Source organism: Carettochelys insculpta, chromosome 10, assembly GCF_033958435.1.
Source record: "Carettochelys insculpta isolate YL-2023 chromosome 10, ASM3395843v1, whole genome shotgun sequence".
NCBI lineage: Eukaryota > Metazoa > Chordata > Testudines > Carettochelyidae > Carettochelys > Carettochelys insculpta.
In genome coordinates, this window is record NC_134146.1 from 29,934,398 (window position 1) to 29,951,545 (window position 17,148).

Sequence of the window (17,148 nt, forward strand, 5' to 3'; positions counted from 1 at the left end):
TCCCCTTACAGCTGGTTATGGCACTCAGTCTTAAATGGATCCCATGTCCAACTCTCAACCAGTAGAAGTCGCAGAGGAGCTGCAGTTGTTATTGCAGATCACAGGCTAGTGCAGCAGTAGTGGACAGGCAATATGGCACCTTGTAGCCCTTCCAGTAGCTCTCGGGGTGGGTTTCATTCATTCAAATATGGGATACTTGCCTAATATCTGATTTCTTAGACCAGAACTTTCACACCTCAAGTGCTAGGCACTTAGATCCATACTTAACCCCTTAAAAAAAGGGCCTGATCCTCAAAAAGAAACTGCTCTCCAGCATTTCTCATTGCCTGTGATAAGAACTGAGGGTGCACAGGACCTCTGAATATCTGGTAATTTTTTACCAAAAGTCAAATTATGGAACCAGGTGACTACCCATAGGCACTGCAGCTTGAACGTAATGCACTTTTTTTTAAGCAGCAGCGAGGGAACTGAGCTTATTTTTACTATTCCCACTCACTACAGCAGTGCCTAAGGGCCAGCAAAGAATGGGAGCCCATTGTGCTAAGCTGTGTTCAGTCCTGGAGCAGGAGATGGTCCTTGCCCTGAAGAGCTCACAATCTGACTAGACCAGACGGGTGTAGGGTGGGAAAAGAGATAGACAGCATGAGGAAGAAGGGGCTTTCAAAGTGAGGAGGTCCTTTCAAAAGGCACCCCCCCCCGTCTATATGGGCGGCGTGCGTTCCAAAAGCAGCACTTTCGAATCACATGCATCTGCCATTATGCTAATGAGGCACTGTATATTCATGTCAATGCCTCATTAGCATCTTCTGAACTGCCTCATTAACATGTCCCCTCCGAAAGGAGAGGGCTAGTGTAAATACAGCCCTTAACTGCACCTATTTCAAAATAGTTATTTCAAAATAGATGCCACTCCTCCTGCAATGAGGTTTACCAATTTTGAAATAAAGTCCCCGCTATTTCAAATTTAATTTGAAATAGCGCATGCACAGTACAGATGACAGCAAAGCTATTTTGAACTAATAGCGGTGATATTGAAAGAACTTGGCTGCGTGGACATAGCCTGTGTGTGTTCATTCTTAAGCAGGCATAAACTCAAAAGGGAAGGAAAAAGAAGCGAAAAGGGATTGAGCTGGAAAGGAGAATGTAAGAGGGGCATTTGAGGTGAAGTGGAGGTGAAAAGACCATAGGGAAGCAGCAGATTGGAGCAAGCAGTCAATTAGCACAAGATGACAAAGAGCTCAGTCGACAATATAGGAAGTTCTCTGAATGCCCAAAGACCACTCCTTAATCTTGCCAGCCAGAATCTGTGGCAGTCTTATCTCCGCAGAGTTTATTCTTCCCAAAGCCTGATGGGTAGGGGAGCAGGGAGCAGGGGGTCAGAGTGGTCCTAGAAAGAGAGTGTACAGGTAGGAGATCTCCGGTGAACAGATCTGGTTACAGGGGATGCAAGGGTGAAGTGCACCCTTCGTTAACAGAGTGCTACAGCTAAACCATTGGTATGTCTTCGCTCTTCAGAGATATAGATATTACTATAATTCTGGAATGCTACTGGCTATGTCATACGAAAGGTCAGTATGTGCTCTTGCCTTTATTATAACCAAGTTTCCATCCTCTCTTTTGGTATGAAGCTGCCAACACGACCACAAAATTATCAAGACAGAAAAAAACAAAACAAAACATGGAGGCAGTGCTGAAGGGATCATAGAGCAGAGGTGGACAGTCATTTTTGATGGGAGGGGCGCTCCAAAAATTTGGTAAGTAGTCAAGGGTTGAACTCTTCCATGATATTCATAGACAATGTGCAACATCTAGGATGGAGGCTGGGCACAGAAGGGAGCTCAGGGTGCAGATGAGGGTGTGCGGTGTCAGTGGGGACTTGTGACTGGGGCAGAGGATTGTGATGCAGGAAAGGATGCAGGATATGGGAGGGAGTATGGGTACAGGTGGAGGAGAGAATTCTGACTTGGAGGAGGAGTGCAGGTGTGAGGGGCTGGGATGCCAGAGGCAGGCTATGGCTGGGACCTCCTAGCCAGCAGGCCAGTAGCTGCCTCAGGCAGGCTCCCTCTCTGCCCTGGCCCTGCACACTGCTTGTGCATCTCTGAATGCCACCATGAGTATGGGGGAAGACTGGCGAGGCTTCGTGCACTATCTGCCCTGAAAACAGGCAGTTCCTATTGGCAAGTTTCAGGCCAATGAGAGCTGTGAGATTGTGCTGGGGTCTCCCTCCCCTTGCTCGAGATGGCACTCAGAGACACATAGACCCCCGCAGCCAACTGCTCTGAATGGCATATAGGTCCTGTCATAGAGGGATGAGGTACTACATTTAAAGAAAAACAAGAGCAAAACATAGTTATACCATACTTTGGCCTCTTCTGTATAATATTTATAGACTTCTTAATATAAATCAGAACCCTACCATGGGGTTAAGGAGTGGGGTCTTGGTATTCTTAACTCTAGTCACACATGTAAACATTAGATCATAATTTGACATTTTGCTGACCTGTTTCTTTTAAAGTGAGGGTGCACATCGATAAATTATAAACTACAAAACAGTTCGGTTTATGGAATGTCACAAATGAGAGTTAAAACATAAGGTTGTCAAATACAGCAGAACTGTGCTCGTTCACATTCATGACTGGATAGTCTATTGAGAATTTCTAAATATTGCAAATTATTGGTTATGAAAACAAATATATTTAACAGAAGCAACCAAAGTTACTGAATCACAAAATGTAATTTTTCATTTGTTTTGATATAAACAGTTTGGCAGGGATGGGAGAGTTACGTAGGCAATAGGTCAGATACAGTAATACATTTTTCGAAGACCATATTGTAAAATTAATGAAATCTTAGCAATAAGGAACCTGGTGGTCAAATCTTTGCAGAGATGTAAGACAAGACTTAGTGTCAGCTACTTTTATCTCTCTACTGTGTACAACAGTAGTTTGCCCATTACCATGGCAACTGTGTGCTAATAAAGTTATATATAGCATACCTCCTATTCATTGGGATTTTGGAGTGGGGTATTTGATGGTGTGATCAGGTTTGCAGATTAGAGAAATTTAAACTAACAAGATTCTACAGAATTTTGAAATCAGAGTAAACTCTGAGTAAACTGAATTTGGTTTGTTTTCCCTTCTCCCCAGCTGCGATTTACTCCAAAGCCATTGAATTCAATGGGAGTCTTTCTATTGACTTGAGTGGTCATTGGAATGTGCTTTTGAAGGAAATGTCATCACCGTGTTTCTTTCAGGGAAACATTTGGTTCTATTTGTCAGATGTAACCCAACAGTGACTTTGTTAAAAAACATGGTTTATTATAACTTAGAAGTCCACAAATCAACAGCTTGGCTCACACTCAACTAGCCCGCCAGTGCCAGGCTCCTGGGACAGTCAGGATAGCTGGTTCTGCTCTTAATGGACCTAACAAAATATTCATCCCTTGGGGTCTCCTGGGGGTGGGGGCAGGCCTCATTATCTCTCTTATATAAGCCCAGGCTCTCTCCAGTAACAATGTAACCTTTTGGCATAAAGCCATTCTTAACAAGCAGGAAAGATGTGTCCAACATTACTTCACTGAACCTACATACTGTGCATGGCTGGAATACGGGCAGGCTGTTTTCTTGGCTCCTCCAGTCAAACAACAATAAAATGCGCAATCAAGTAAAATCTTGGCAAAATTATTGAATACATTGCTGACACTGCCAGAATTTACCCCATTTATCCCAGAGCTGAATCTGGCCCATGCTGTTTTCAGAAGACAAGAGATGCAGAAATAGGCAATGGAAGTACACAGAACTTGTTTGCAGGAAGATTTTGGAATCACCATGGCTGGGTCTACACATGACCCTTCCTTTCGGGAGGGGCATGTTAATGAGCAGGTTCAAAATATGCTAATGAGGCGCTGCAATGAATATGCAGTGCCTCATTAGCATAATGGCGGCCGCAGCGATTCAAAAGTGCAGCTTTTCAAATTGTGCGCTGACCGTAGAGACAGGACCTTCAAAAAGGACCCCCCCTCAGTTTTCGAAAGCCCTTCTTCCTATTTGGTGATCAGAAGAAGGGCTTTCGAAAACTGAGAGTGGTCCTTTCGGAAGGTCCTGTCTCCACGGGCGGCGCGCGATTCGAAAAGCTGCACTTTCTAATCGCTGCGGCCACCATTATGCTAATGAGGTGCTGCATGCTCATTGCAGTGCCTCATTAGCATATTTCGAACCTGCTCATTAACATGCCCTTTCGAAAGGAAGGGGCACGTGTAGACCCAGCCCATGGGTCTCTTATTACTGAATTATTTTTCAACTCTGCTTGATGAGATATCAAAATGTTATACAGGTGACCAGATGATACTAAATATAATATTTTTATTTCCAGTGAATTCTCCCCAGCCAGAAAGCTCATCACCTAATACATTATTTTGTTAGTAAGTGCTACATGACTGGGTTTTTTTTTTGATAGAATAAAGACTAACACAGCTACCTCTCTGTCACTCTCCCCAACCACGTGCTAGAAATGGGATGCAGCTAAATTCAAATACATTTCTAAAAACAAATGAAGGGTAGGGGTTCAAAGGCATTCCTTGCTGGCCTATCTTTGCTCCTGCTGCGGTCATGTGGGAGGATGAGGTTACACTATGAAGGTTCACCATGCAAAGGCCTCCTGAACTAAGATGCAATGGTAGAGTGTCTTAAAGGTATATCATATGTAAGCATAGGTAAGGATCAAGGCAATATATAAGGATATGGAATGGGGTCAGGGTCTACAGTCTTAAAAGCTTCAAACATACAGTGTCACCTTATTATCACTCTACACCTCAGAAGTAAGTAATGTAAAGATATTCTGTAAGGGTACGTCTACACTTACTGGGACATTGATCCATTCAGTGTCAATCTTCCAAAGTCCAATTTCACGGTGTCATGGGGTCCAGGGGCTCCCAGGCTCTGCACCCTATCAGCAGGCAGGAGTGACTCTCACTCAGCAGGAGAACAGCAGGTTTATTAGCCAACAGGGCACAGCATCATACAGAGGAGTCAGTACAGCAGGCAGAGACAGACATTCCAATTCATGCTGGGGAGAGGAGGCCCAGAGGGGTCCCCCCGAGCCAGGGTCTTGACCCCTCCTTTGTCTCTTCTCTCTCTCTCTCTCAGCCCAGACTTTCCAACTCCTAGTTCCAATTCAAAAACCCTCAGGCTCCACCTCCCGCTTTGTCTGCAGTCCAGAGGTGTCACTTTGTCGCTTAGGTTACCCTCAGCAGAAGCCCCATACCCTCTGTGAGCCCCCCCCCACCACACACACGTATCTCCCACTACATCACACACACAGGTCTGGTAAAGGCACACAAAAATCAATCTCTCTGCAGTCGGCAGTCGCCCCCTGTACTCCTGCTCTTGCAAGGAGTAAGGGAGGTCAAGGGGAGACATGCTCCTGCTGACCTCCTTCAGTGAGGGCAGACTTAACAGTCAACTGCTGATATGTTAATCCTAGCTATGCAATTGCCACAGCTAGAATTGTGTATCAGCAGTCAAGTGTAAGGTCTAATGTAGATCAAGCCGAAGTGATCAGGCACCATATGTTAATAGTTTCTCAAATCATTCTGAACAAACTGAGCAGCAGAGGTGCCCCACTATAATTGTTGCTCTATGTCTTGCTAAAGGAGAATACTAGAATCAAACACTACAATGTGAGCTTTATCCAGTCAAACTTCATGATCCATACTGTTTCCAAAGCAGATAGCAATATCACCCAGTAGTCCCATATCAGCAGATGAATTTTTAGATACCACTATAGTCCTTTACACCATAACAAACATTGCTTTAAAGCTGGACAAATGGAAGAGACAATGAAAGGCATACGAACTGTAAATGACACCATATGCCAGACTCTGTCTCTCCTATATGAAAGAAGAAATAATTTCCCCCCAACCACTATATAAAAATAAAATAAAACAAAAAAAAAAACACAAAGAGCAATCTGGCTTGCATGTTTACTTTGTTGTGTGCCTCATTAGATCTGTATTTTCTTCTTTTTTTAACTGACCATGACAGACTTCTAAGTAAGATCAGCACACATTAACATTCTACATTCACTTTTAAAAGATCTCCCTGGGAGTGAACGCAAATGATCTGCCTCTTTGTGAGAGTAGGTGGCAATGCTAATAAACCACTGCATGATTTTAATTATCCTCTTCATCAAATGCATGTAAAATTCCCCAAGTCAAATGATTCCAAACCAACAATTGCATAATAGAAATCAGTTTTTCCTTATAGAAACATGATTCCAAAAGAAATGAGTTACTGTTCATGCAAACAGATGAAAAATCTATTTTTCTTTCACAACACAAATACTCTGCATTGTTACTCTTGTCTAAAAAAAAATTCTGTGATTTAGTTTTAGTAGCTCTGGAGCTGCTATGTATATTGCCACAATCAGGGCCTGATTCTGATCTCACTTGCACTAAGGCAAAACATTGGTAAATCCAATGAAGTCAATGGAGTTAGACCAATGTAAAGTACTTTAATTCTGTTCCTAATTTTGGTCTGCATTTCTTCTTGCCCCTCATATATCTAATATTGTCCTTGGCTAGACTTCTGAAATGTAAAACCATGGAATAATGTAAGATTTTTAAAGTTCTGCATATGATTAAAATCTTTATTTTACTCTATGATATTTTACAGATATGTTTTTAAAATGGGTGTCAACTAAGGGTATGTCTACACTTGGGAATAAAGTCAAATTTATTAAAGCCAACTTATTAACACTAGATTTTATAAAGTCAAATTTGAGTGTCCAAAACTGCTCCCAAAGTTGACTTAGTGTGCCCCCATCAGGTAGCCTAAGTTCGAATGTGGCAGCAGTGCATTAGGGGCACCTACCCCACAGTTCCTGCAGACCAATTGCATTTTGGGATTCTGTTCCAGTGTCTTGTGGGAAAAAAAAGTCACCACAAGTGGTTGTAGATTTCTAACGTCATCATCCCAGACTTCCCTCACTTCCCACTAAAAAGAAACTGACAAGGGAATTTTCATGCTGCTTTTACATTAACTGCCACCCTCCATTACAAAGAATAACATGGATCTGGAGATGCTTCAGTGTTTGATGCAGTGCTTTGTGATGACTTCCCATGCTGTGCTGCAGTATATTCTGAACTTAGAGCCCATGGAAAATGAGTGGATTGATGTGGAGGAGCACTAATGGATGTCAAGATCTGGATAGTAGGAACATGAAGTTGCTGGCTGCACTGTAGTCACTCTACACTGTGGAGCACAGGTTCTGGACCCATGAAACTAGCTCAGACTGTTGGGGCCACATCATTTTATAGGCATGGGATGGTCAGCAGTGCCTGCAAAACTTTCACATGTAAAGCCACTTTCATGGAACTTTGTGAAGTGCTGTCTCCTGCCCTGAAGTGCAGCAATACCAGAATGAGACCAGCTTTGACAATTGAGAAATTTGCTCTGTGGAAGTTTGCAATGCTAGACAGCTACAAGTCAGTAGAAAACCAATTTGGAGTGGGCAAATGTACAGTGGGGCTTGTTGTCATCTAGGCAGACAAGGCAATCACTAACCTTCTCCTGCAAAAGACAGTGATTCGGGGGAATGAAACATAGTAGAGGGACATAGTGGATGGATTTGCTCTCATGGGGGTTCTCTAACTGTGGTGGAGCTATAGGTGGAACACACATCCCCATCCTGGCACCGGGACACCAAACTTCATGGTATGTTAACTACAAGGGGTACTTCTCTATCATGTTGCTTGCGTTGGTGGATCACAAAGGTCATTTCACCAACATCCATATGGGTGGTCGGGAAGGGTGCATGAATCTTTATGAATTCTGGTTTGTTTAGAAGGCTCCAGAGTTGTACTTTTTTCCCAGACCAGATAATCAATATTGGAGACATGGAAGTGCCCATAGTGATTCTTGGTGACCCTGCTCACCCCTTGTTCCCTTGGCTCATGAAGCCATACACAGCCATCCTGGATCTCAACAAGAAACTCTTCAACTACAGGCTGAGCAGATGCAGAATGGTGGTAGAATGTGCATTTGGCCATTTAAAAGCCAGGTGCAGGTGCCTTCTGACCCACCTAGACCTCACTGAAGAAAACAAGTTGAGTTAGTCTATATCTTCAAAAACAACAAGAAGTCCTGTTTCACCGTATAGACTAACAAATATTTTGGAGCATAAGCTTTCATGGGCAAAGACCCGCTTCGTCTGCCCACAAAATCTTATGCTCCAAAATATCTGTTAGTCTATTAGGTGCCACAGGGCTTCTTGTTATTTTAGTGAAGAAAACATTACCCTTGTTGTTAGGGCCTGCTGTATTCTTCATAACATTTGTGAGGCGAAGGTGGAGAATTTCATGCCAGTGTGGGAGGCAGAGGAAGATCTCCTGGCCAGTAATTATCAGCAACCAGACACAAGGGCAACAGGAAAGCACAGAAAGATGCAATGAAAATCAAGGATGCATTGAAAACCAAGTTTATAAATGAGCATGAAGTGTTCTGAACGTCCTGCCACTAACTAGCATTCCCCCTGCCCACACCCATTCTGTTTCCTTGCCCTTAAGAAACAGCCTCCAATTGTGTGACAACCCTCACAACCACACTCAACCCCCAAGCATGGACCCCAGATCATGTTAACTAAAAAAATGAAACTTTCTTTTTCCAACTTAAAATGTTTTTATTTAGGGGACCCTAATGTCAGAGTGGTGGGTATAGGGAAAACAAAAGGATAATAAACTCATGGCTATGCTATACTTGTGGTATATTAGCCTTCTGCTGGTGGGTGATTCCCTGGGAGTAGAGTGCAGGGATCTCTGTGTCCTCCCCCCAACCCCACATTCTGGGGCCCCGATGAGGAGAGGAGGCCGAATGTGTGGAGACAGGAGATATGTGGGGCGGCTGGGGGGTGGGAGGGGATGGATTGGACAGGGGATGCAGAGCCCCAACCTGGGGAGGGAAATGAATATGGAAAGAGTAGCATATAATGGGAGTGCCGGCAGTGGTTTGGGGAAGCAGAGCCCTGACCAGGTGAGGGGAATGAATATGGAAAGAATGACATGAAATGGGGCATGTATTGCACTGAGTGCGTAGAGCTTGCAGAGTTTGAGTTTTGAAGCATTGCTTCCATGATCTCCATCTGCCTGTTCATTATTAACAAAACTGAAGCAAGCATTTTAGTCTGATTGTCCACTGTGGCTCTCCTCCAACCTCTCAGCTCCTCTTTTTCTTTTCCTGTCACTTCAAAATATTCCATCGTCATTTCCTAATGACTCTTCTTCCTTCTCCACATTTGGGTCAACCTCAGTTCAGGGGGACTGCAGTCCTCTGACTCCTGTTTCCAAGGTTGTTTTCTGCTTAAAAAACATTTTGAAATATTAAGGGCATTGTCAATAGCAACATTGTTATTTTTTTCTCAGAAAAATTATCATACTGATGGAATGAATGGCTGTCTGTCTCTAAGGAAGAACATATTGCAATGGCAAAATCACTCTGTGGACTCTTAAGGCTGAAGAATGCATGAATCCAGGAAGAATGATTTAAGCTCTTCTGCAGCTGACATTTATCTTGAATACAATCGTAAGCTATCTTTGTTTCACAGGAAAAAATAATGTGGAAGCACCCCTTCTGCCATTTGGATGGGGCAGAACTGAGCGGTGGGGGTTTTAAAGCAGGCTGCACCAGGATTTAAAAAATTATTAAAAGTCACTGCAGGAGGGCACATGAATTGGGGGGTCTGGTCCCATCGCCCCCCAGCCCAGGCAGAAAGTTGGTGTCTGCTGTGTGTTCGACTGGATGCCAGCTAAGGGAGAAAGTACGTAGCTGGTGCATGTGCTTCTTAAAACAAAGCCTGGATTTTAGAGCAGGCAGTGTCAGGAGTTAAAGTCTTAAAATTCACTGCAGGCATGTGCATGAAACGGGGCAGGGTCCAATTGCCCACCAGCCCAGGGCAAGGGGAGACTTGCAGTGCCATGATTTAAATACCAGTCAGGTTGCATGAGTTTTGTTCTGTGCTGGGTGGGTCACAGGCAAAAAGTTATTAGTGACGCACGAAACTTCCTATGCATTCTAGGCTGCCAAGGGAGATATGAACATCCTCAGAATAAGCAAAAAGGATAAGGAGAGATTGCTCTTTCTATCTGGCTACATTGTGGAAAATTTGCAAGAATGCTCTGTGGGGCCATGATTCCGGATTACTTGCTGGTGTCTTGGCATGGCAACGTGTCTTACCATGAAAGCAGGAACAAGTCAGGTCTCCCCAAAAATCTTGTGAAGAGAATCCAAAAATGCCTGTCTAAGACCTTCAGTGAGATGTCCAAACAGGATCAGCAGGATCAGTGCTCCATCCCCAGAAATATTAACAAACTGTTCTAAGGGAAACGGGCATAGACACACACACCCCCGATTGTGCCATACCGTTATCAATATTAAAAAAAAAAAAAGCATACTCACTAGAAGTGCCCTTTGCCACATCCTGGTTTGCCTCCGAAGCCTCCTCCTGGGAAACAGGTCCTGGCTTGCAGAATCAGCTTCTGCACAGGACTGCACCCAAATATTGTCCACCTCTTCCTCATCCACCAAATCAGACCCTGCCTCATCATCCTGCCAAGCAACTCCGACTGAGGAGTCCATGTGTTATTTTTGGGGGAAGAGGTTGTGTCTGTCTCCAGAGTAGCAGGAAGCTCATCACAATAGCAGCATTTCTGGGGAGAAGCCCCAGACCGAACATTAGTTTCTTAGCTCTTTTGGTAATTCCGCCTGAGCTCCTTGATTTTAATGTGGCGCTGCTGAGTGTCCCTGGTGTACCCTCTCAATCATGACTTGTGATAAATATCATCATCTCTTTTCTGGTTTTGAGCTGAACGAAGATAGCTTCTTCTCCCCACACAGCACTGAGGTCCTGGATCTCCTGATGGCTCCATGCTGCGGCTCTTTTGCAACCCTGGGAACTCATGGCTAGTAGGTGTGTTGCAGGGGTGTGCTACTGAAGTTTGCTCATCATGCTGGCCAGAGAGGAAAGGAAATGAAGTCAAAAGTCCCAGGCTGATGACCACTGTTTCCTGTCACTTACTTCCTGCTCACCTGGAGAGCAGTGAAAGTGAAGCGATGATCAGAAAGGACACATTGAGGGGTATAGTGGGATAGTTTCAGAGGCTAATAAGGTTGATTTTAACAATGTTGCCATCTGCACTTGCATAAGTCAACACTGAACAATCAGTTTTTAGGAGTTACTCCCAGTGAATTCAGCAGTACAAAAGTTGACTTTAAGATCCCCTTAAAATTGATTTGCTGAGTGCTGTGGTGAAGAATGTTGGTTTGTAAATTCGACCTAAGACCTTTAAATTAGATTTTATCTGCTAGTGCAGACCTGGCCCCAGCCTCTAATTTGGCACCTACCATTGCATAAGTCATAGCACAAAAAACTGCAGGTGCATATGGCAATATTTATGGCCTGATCCATAGTCCAGAGAAGTCAAGGAGACTTCAATGGAAAGTGAAACAAGCACTGGGACAGCAACTTGTGATCAAGTGTGCATGCAAGGAAGGAGCTAGAAACAAGCTCTTTCATTCTAAAATGAGCACTTCACTGTGCATTTGCACAGTACAGCCTGATTATCATCTTTTTGGTCCTTGATTTATTATTATCCTATTTGTTTATTGCTATTTATTGACTACAATGTGGACTGAAGGACAAATTCTTCCATAAATTAAAAAGGATTAAATCCTAAGCTACACCATTGCAGCCCTGTAGACTTTGTGATTTGCCCTGAATTTGCATTGGTATCTCAGAATATTTGGCCCTGAGTCCAGCAGAGTCCATTCTGGAATATTAAAACTTAGTTTTTTTCAATTACCTATATGCCATGATGATGAGTCAAACACATATACGCAAGCAAATATCATAAAAGCAATCTATGTCTTGCTCTCTGGCTGTGCAAGGGGTTTCTGCGCCTAAGCAAAGTGAGCTCTTTCCATTTAGAATTTTGTGGGAAAAGTTTGAAAAATATTTCATTGACATTTTAGTGAAAAATTACTGCTGCTTTTCACCCAATTGTACCAGACACAGAGTGGAGCAGAGTATAGCTATTAACATATTAAGGGGACTAGCATGGTCTAGATAAATATTGAATTCTGCTATCAAATGGCTTTTGAAGCCTCACCTTCTATTGCTTCATTAGAATTCCCACCATACAAACGAACACTGGCAGTATCATTTCTCTTTAATTACTCTTGGGCTAGTTTCCAACATGTGCACATTATTTCACACATACTTATTCTCTATCCCCAGTTCCATTCTCTAGTGACTTTAATAAAGTCTTTACGAGAGTGAGCGCCAAAACTTTTACGGTGTTTGGGCATTGCTGAACTCAGCACTGCAACGCCTGAGGATCCTAAAACTCAGTTTCAGAAATGGCTTAGGCATTTAGGAGCCTATATCCCACTAACAGTCAATGAGATTTAGGCTCCTGAGTGCCTAAAGCAAGTTTACAAGTTTGTTTTAGGCTCCCCAGGCAGTTAGGCATTGCAAAGCTCAGTACAGCAGCAACTTCGAACTGCTTTTACAAATCTGAGCCTCAGACCTACCTGTTAACCAAGCACTCTCTCACTAGCTGAATTACATACATTTCTCACAGCTTTCCTTAAACTGATTCAGTCCCACAGGGCTCTTCTCTTTTTTCACTATTTAACTCTCTCCAGCGTGCCAACTAATTGTTTCTTGAATGACCCCAAAGTTTTGGCTTCCACTCCATTACCATGCCTCCGAGGCCCTTCCTCAGATTTATGAGCTTGATGACATCTGTGTTGAATTTTATCAAAGAAGTAGTTTCCCTTCATGTCCTCCTTGACCTGTCACATTCCACATAATGGTATTTATATGTCTCTCAGTGGCTATGTCTACACTAGCCCCAAACTTCGAAATGGCCACACAAATGGCCACTTTGAAGTTTACTAATGAAGCGCTGAAATACATATTCAGCGCCTCATTAGCATGCGGGCGGCCGCGGCACTTCGAAATTGATGCACCTCGCCGGCGTGCGGCTCATCCCAACAGGGCTCCTTTTCAAAAGGACCCCTCCTACTTCAAAGTCCCCTTATTCCTATGAGCAGATGGGAATAAGGAGACTTCAAAGTAGACGGGGTCCTTTCGAAAAGGAGCCCCGTCAGGATGAGCCACGCGCCGGCGAGGCACGTCAATTTTGAAGTGCCGCAGCCGCCCGCATGCTAATGAGGCACTGAATATGTATTTCAGCGCTTCATTAGTAAACTTCAAAATGGCCATTTACATGGCCATTTCGAAGTTTGGAGCTAGTGTAGACACGGCCAGTAAAAACAGAAACTAGTGTAACTTCACTGTAAACCAAATACCATTAGAACTGTCCTCTCCGGGACAAATAGTAGAACACTCAAAGTACTTTGTTAAGAGGTGCATTAGAAAGAGGTGGAGGGTGCAGGCTGTGAAGGATTGGAATAACTTATTTAGAAGTTAATACTTTCACCTGTTTATTTTCTTCATTTAGTGGATACTAACTTGTAGGGAAAGAGGGAATTTCTGTAACTTCCTGCAGGCTTTTCTTGGTATCTTTTAGACTAAACTCAGTTGATAAAATATGCCACTTCACTTTTAAGCAGAACGTTTGGTTAAATGAGGCTTGGTTGTATCCCCTGCCAGGGTTGAATCAAGGCACAGGCACTTAAGATTTGCACCTAGAGCACTGGTTCCTGGAGTCATGTGATTACATCTGTCTCTCTGCTTTCATTTTTTAAAAAAAATGTGTAGCCATTAGGGTTACTAAGGTCAGTCTGAGAAGATAACTCAAGAGTAACTAATTCAGAGGGCTCTGCATTTCCGGAGGGCAAGAATGCAAGGGGCCCCCAGACCCAAATAGCTATATTTAAATTGCAGTATCTAAATCCTGCTTGAACCACTTGTTGCCATCATTATCTCTTTAGAGAAAAGAATGAGTCTCTGGTGCCACGCCCACTGTGTTTGTGAACAAGGGGCCCCACACCACTATCTCAGTCTCTTTGGAGAGAAAAGAGCTCCACAATCACCACCACTTTGCATGAGGGCAGGGAGCAGGCACAGAGCCCTGTGCCAAGTCTGTGCCTGGGGGACAAGCTTTCCTTAACCTGGCCCTGTCTCCTGGGGTTGCAGGGTCCCTCTTCAATACATTCCTAGCTCCCCAGCCCCAGTCAATTGATAAGCAGCCAGAAGCAGGCAGCTTCACAGGTCCAGCTCCAGGTGTTCTAAAGCCAGGTGCCTCCAAAGGCTGCATTCAGTGCTCCTAGAGCCAGAGAATAGTGAAAATATGACCACCTGGCTTAGGAGACTGGATGACTTTAAAAGTCTGTGCCATCTTCACTCTGCCCAGTCCCTGGAGGATTCCAGACAGCATGTCATGAAGAAACAGACCAACGATGATCATTCATTACCGTAGTCATGTAGCATTTTAAAGACGAACAAAATGATTTATTAGGTGATGAGCTTTCATGGGACAGACCCACTTCTTCACACTTTCACTTCTCCAGCACTGATCTCTGCTTCAGTCCTGCCCATCCCTATTTCTATATTTGATCTTGTAGGCAGCCTATTATATTTGTGAGTTATATTGTAACCTTCTATGGATAAGGATACTGTCTATTTTATTTCATGTTTGTTAAACATTCTGTACATCTATAAGGCTTATGGAATGAAATAACCCAATGGCCAGCTCACGTGTGTTGATACAAACCTTATGCCTTTCTCTTCTGTTTGATGTTCCTACATTCACATACTAAGAAGCATAGTCACAAAAGTCTGGGATAATTCCCCTGAAGTCAGATCCATATTGTTTATTTTATTTCAAGAAAAGACTTCTCAAGCTCTCAGATCAAAGTCACTGGGATCATTTTCACTCAACACTAGAAAATCTGAGAAACGCCTTCTATCAATTGAGCTAATACATGTGTTATCTTGAGGAACATATGATGAAGCTTCCTTTAGAGATATGAAAAGTTAAAATAAATACTTGAAATCTGTACATTACATTATTTCTGACAGAAGGCAGAAACATCCCTGAAATCAGGAGTGTCCTCAAACATTTAGCAGCATATAAGTGTCTGAACAGAATCAGTATTTGGTATTGATACAATGATCCTAAAAGAATTTTTATTATCTCCTCCCTTAAATGACACTAATTTTCGTCTATCACTTCCAGCTATACCTCCTTCCTGTGTTGTGATATTCTTTGTAGTAATTTCTCTGCCATTAGATTTAATGCCCTTGTCCACGATTTTCAAAAATGGATGGATGTCAAAAGTGAAACTCCTAAGTCCACATGGCACCTGAATAAGTGACCTGATTTTAGAACGTGCTAGGCAGCCAGTGCAACAACAGCCTTCCCTGTGCAGCACTCCTGAAAACCAGATCACTTTTTCTGGTGCTTGTACAGAGAGTGAGAAGTCTATCTTTGGAATCCTGATTGGAAAATCTTGGAACTTGTTTTCAGGATTTCCTTTTAACTCTTCCAGATGCCTCCTTGGCTCTCCTCTCTGATGTTTCCCAGCTCTCTCTGAGATTACCTCCCTGCTTTCTGATGTTCCTCACTGCTGCTGGATGGCTGCCTGGCTCTTCAAATTTGATTAGGAAATCACAAAACAGAATGGGAAAAGCCCTTCCGAATCTATTGCAGCTCTTTGCCAGGTCCAGATTGTTCATATTCTTCAGTGTGTTGCTCAACTCAATATTAAATGATTGAGCTTCCGGCACCCTACCAGAATTATACCGCCTCCAACCCTGCAATGTGTAATGTAGTCCTGTAACCATTTAACTGCTTTGCAGTCTTTTTGAGAAGTCCCAGTCCTCTTTTCACTCCCCACAGGGAAGTCTTCTGCAGGGTGCAAAACAGAATAGATACTAGTACTGTCCCTCCTTTCTACAGTCATAGGTTTTAAGGCTAAGAGAGACCACTGCGATAATTTAGTCGGACCTGCATAACACAGGTTATCGAATTTTGCCAAGTGCTTTTTCTACAAAACTGATTGAAAGTTAGTTTAGAGACGGCAGTTTACAGTGACTATAGATGATATTTTATATCCTAATTTTACTGAAAGTTCCCTGCAGGTCGTTGTAAGTTAACGTATTACTAATCGAGTAGTTTTGGCATAACTGGATACTCCTGCCACTCATCACACTGTCACAAATGGCTCCACTTATCCAGACATCAGCTCAATACAGAAAATGGCTTTACCTGCTTCCTAAGGTGGTGTCGTTTTCCAGTTGTCGGGTAAGGAGCTTGGCTATGGCACTGAAACTGTTGCTCATACGGTAAATATCTCTGCTCTGGTTGCCCAGGATATTTGAGAAGGTGTCGGTGATGTTCTTAATCTCCAGCAGAAGAATATGGTGAAACGAGTGCTCCATGTTGGCCAGCTGATTCACCAAATAGATCAGACACATCCTGGCTCTCTCCTGTCCATTAAAGCGAGATAAATTCATTTTAAAATGAATGCTTTTAAATATTATTTTAAAACTAAAGCCGGTTGTGTCTACGTCACCAAGAAAAATACAAAGTCAACGTGCAATGGTTGATTACTGGATTACTGAGACAAGGGCACTTGCATTAATGGGTGACATTATTTTACGCACAATTAATTTTATACTATATTACCTAAGTTGGCCTTACCCCAATACTGATGACCTACAATTCTCAGCTGTAGAGAGGAACCTGAAAGCACTGCCTTCGGTGTAGCAGCCTATGAACCAAGATGATCTAAAATAGTAGGATGAACCTGGAAACTGCTTCTCAATAAACTTCACAGAAAAGGAATAAAACTATCCCTTTGAACAGGGCACTGGATCTCAGGTTCTTCTGCTGACTCAGTAATTAGTCTGCTGTGTGAACTTGGGAAGGTCTGTTTACCTTTTTGTCCTGTGTTTCCCCTCCTACCTGATGTAGTTGAAGTTACATTGTACCATCTGCAGGGCAAGCATTATCTGTCACAATGGGCCTGGTTCTCATTTACACTAAAGCCCCTCTGGGAGCATAAAGGATTGAAACCTTCGTTAAGGCACCTTTCTACTAGCAGAATGATGTAAAGGGCTTTAGAAAACCAACACCAAAATAGACATTCACATACAAAATCTTCCTCTGAATAACTATAAGGAAAT

The 17,148-nt window shown here is 43.1% G+C and overlaps 1 protein-coding gene across 8 annotated transcripts in view; it reads right to left on the minus strand.

Moving 5' to 3' along the window:
- The window catches only part of VEPH1 (ventricular zone expressed PH domain containing 1), a 168,996-nt gene that overhangs the window by 93,289 nt on the left and 58,559 nt on the right, over window positions 1–17,148 (minus strand). For 7 of the 8 annotated variants that reach the window (XM_075004264.1, XM_075004259.1, XM_075004261.1 and 4 more), the window contains one exon: window positions 16,229–16,449. In XM_075004264.1, the coding sequence (XP_074860365.1) occupies window positions 16,229–16,449 (221 nt within the window). Of the gene's footprint in view, window positions 1–8,664; window positions 9,350–10,448; window positions 11,079–16,228; window positions 16,450–17,148 lie in introns of those variants that run through there. The other variant, XR_012646823.1, reaches the window with a different exon arrangement.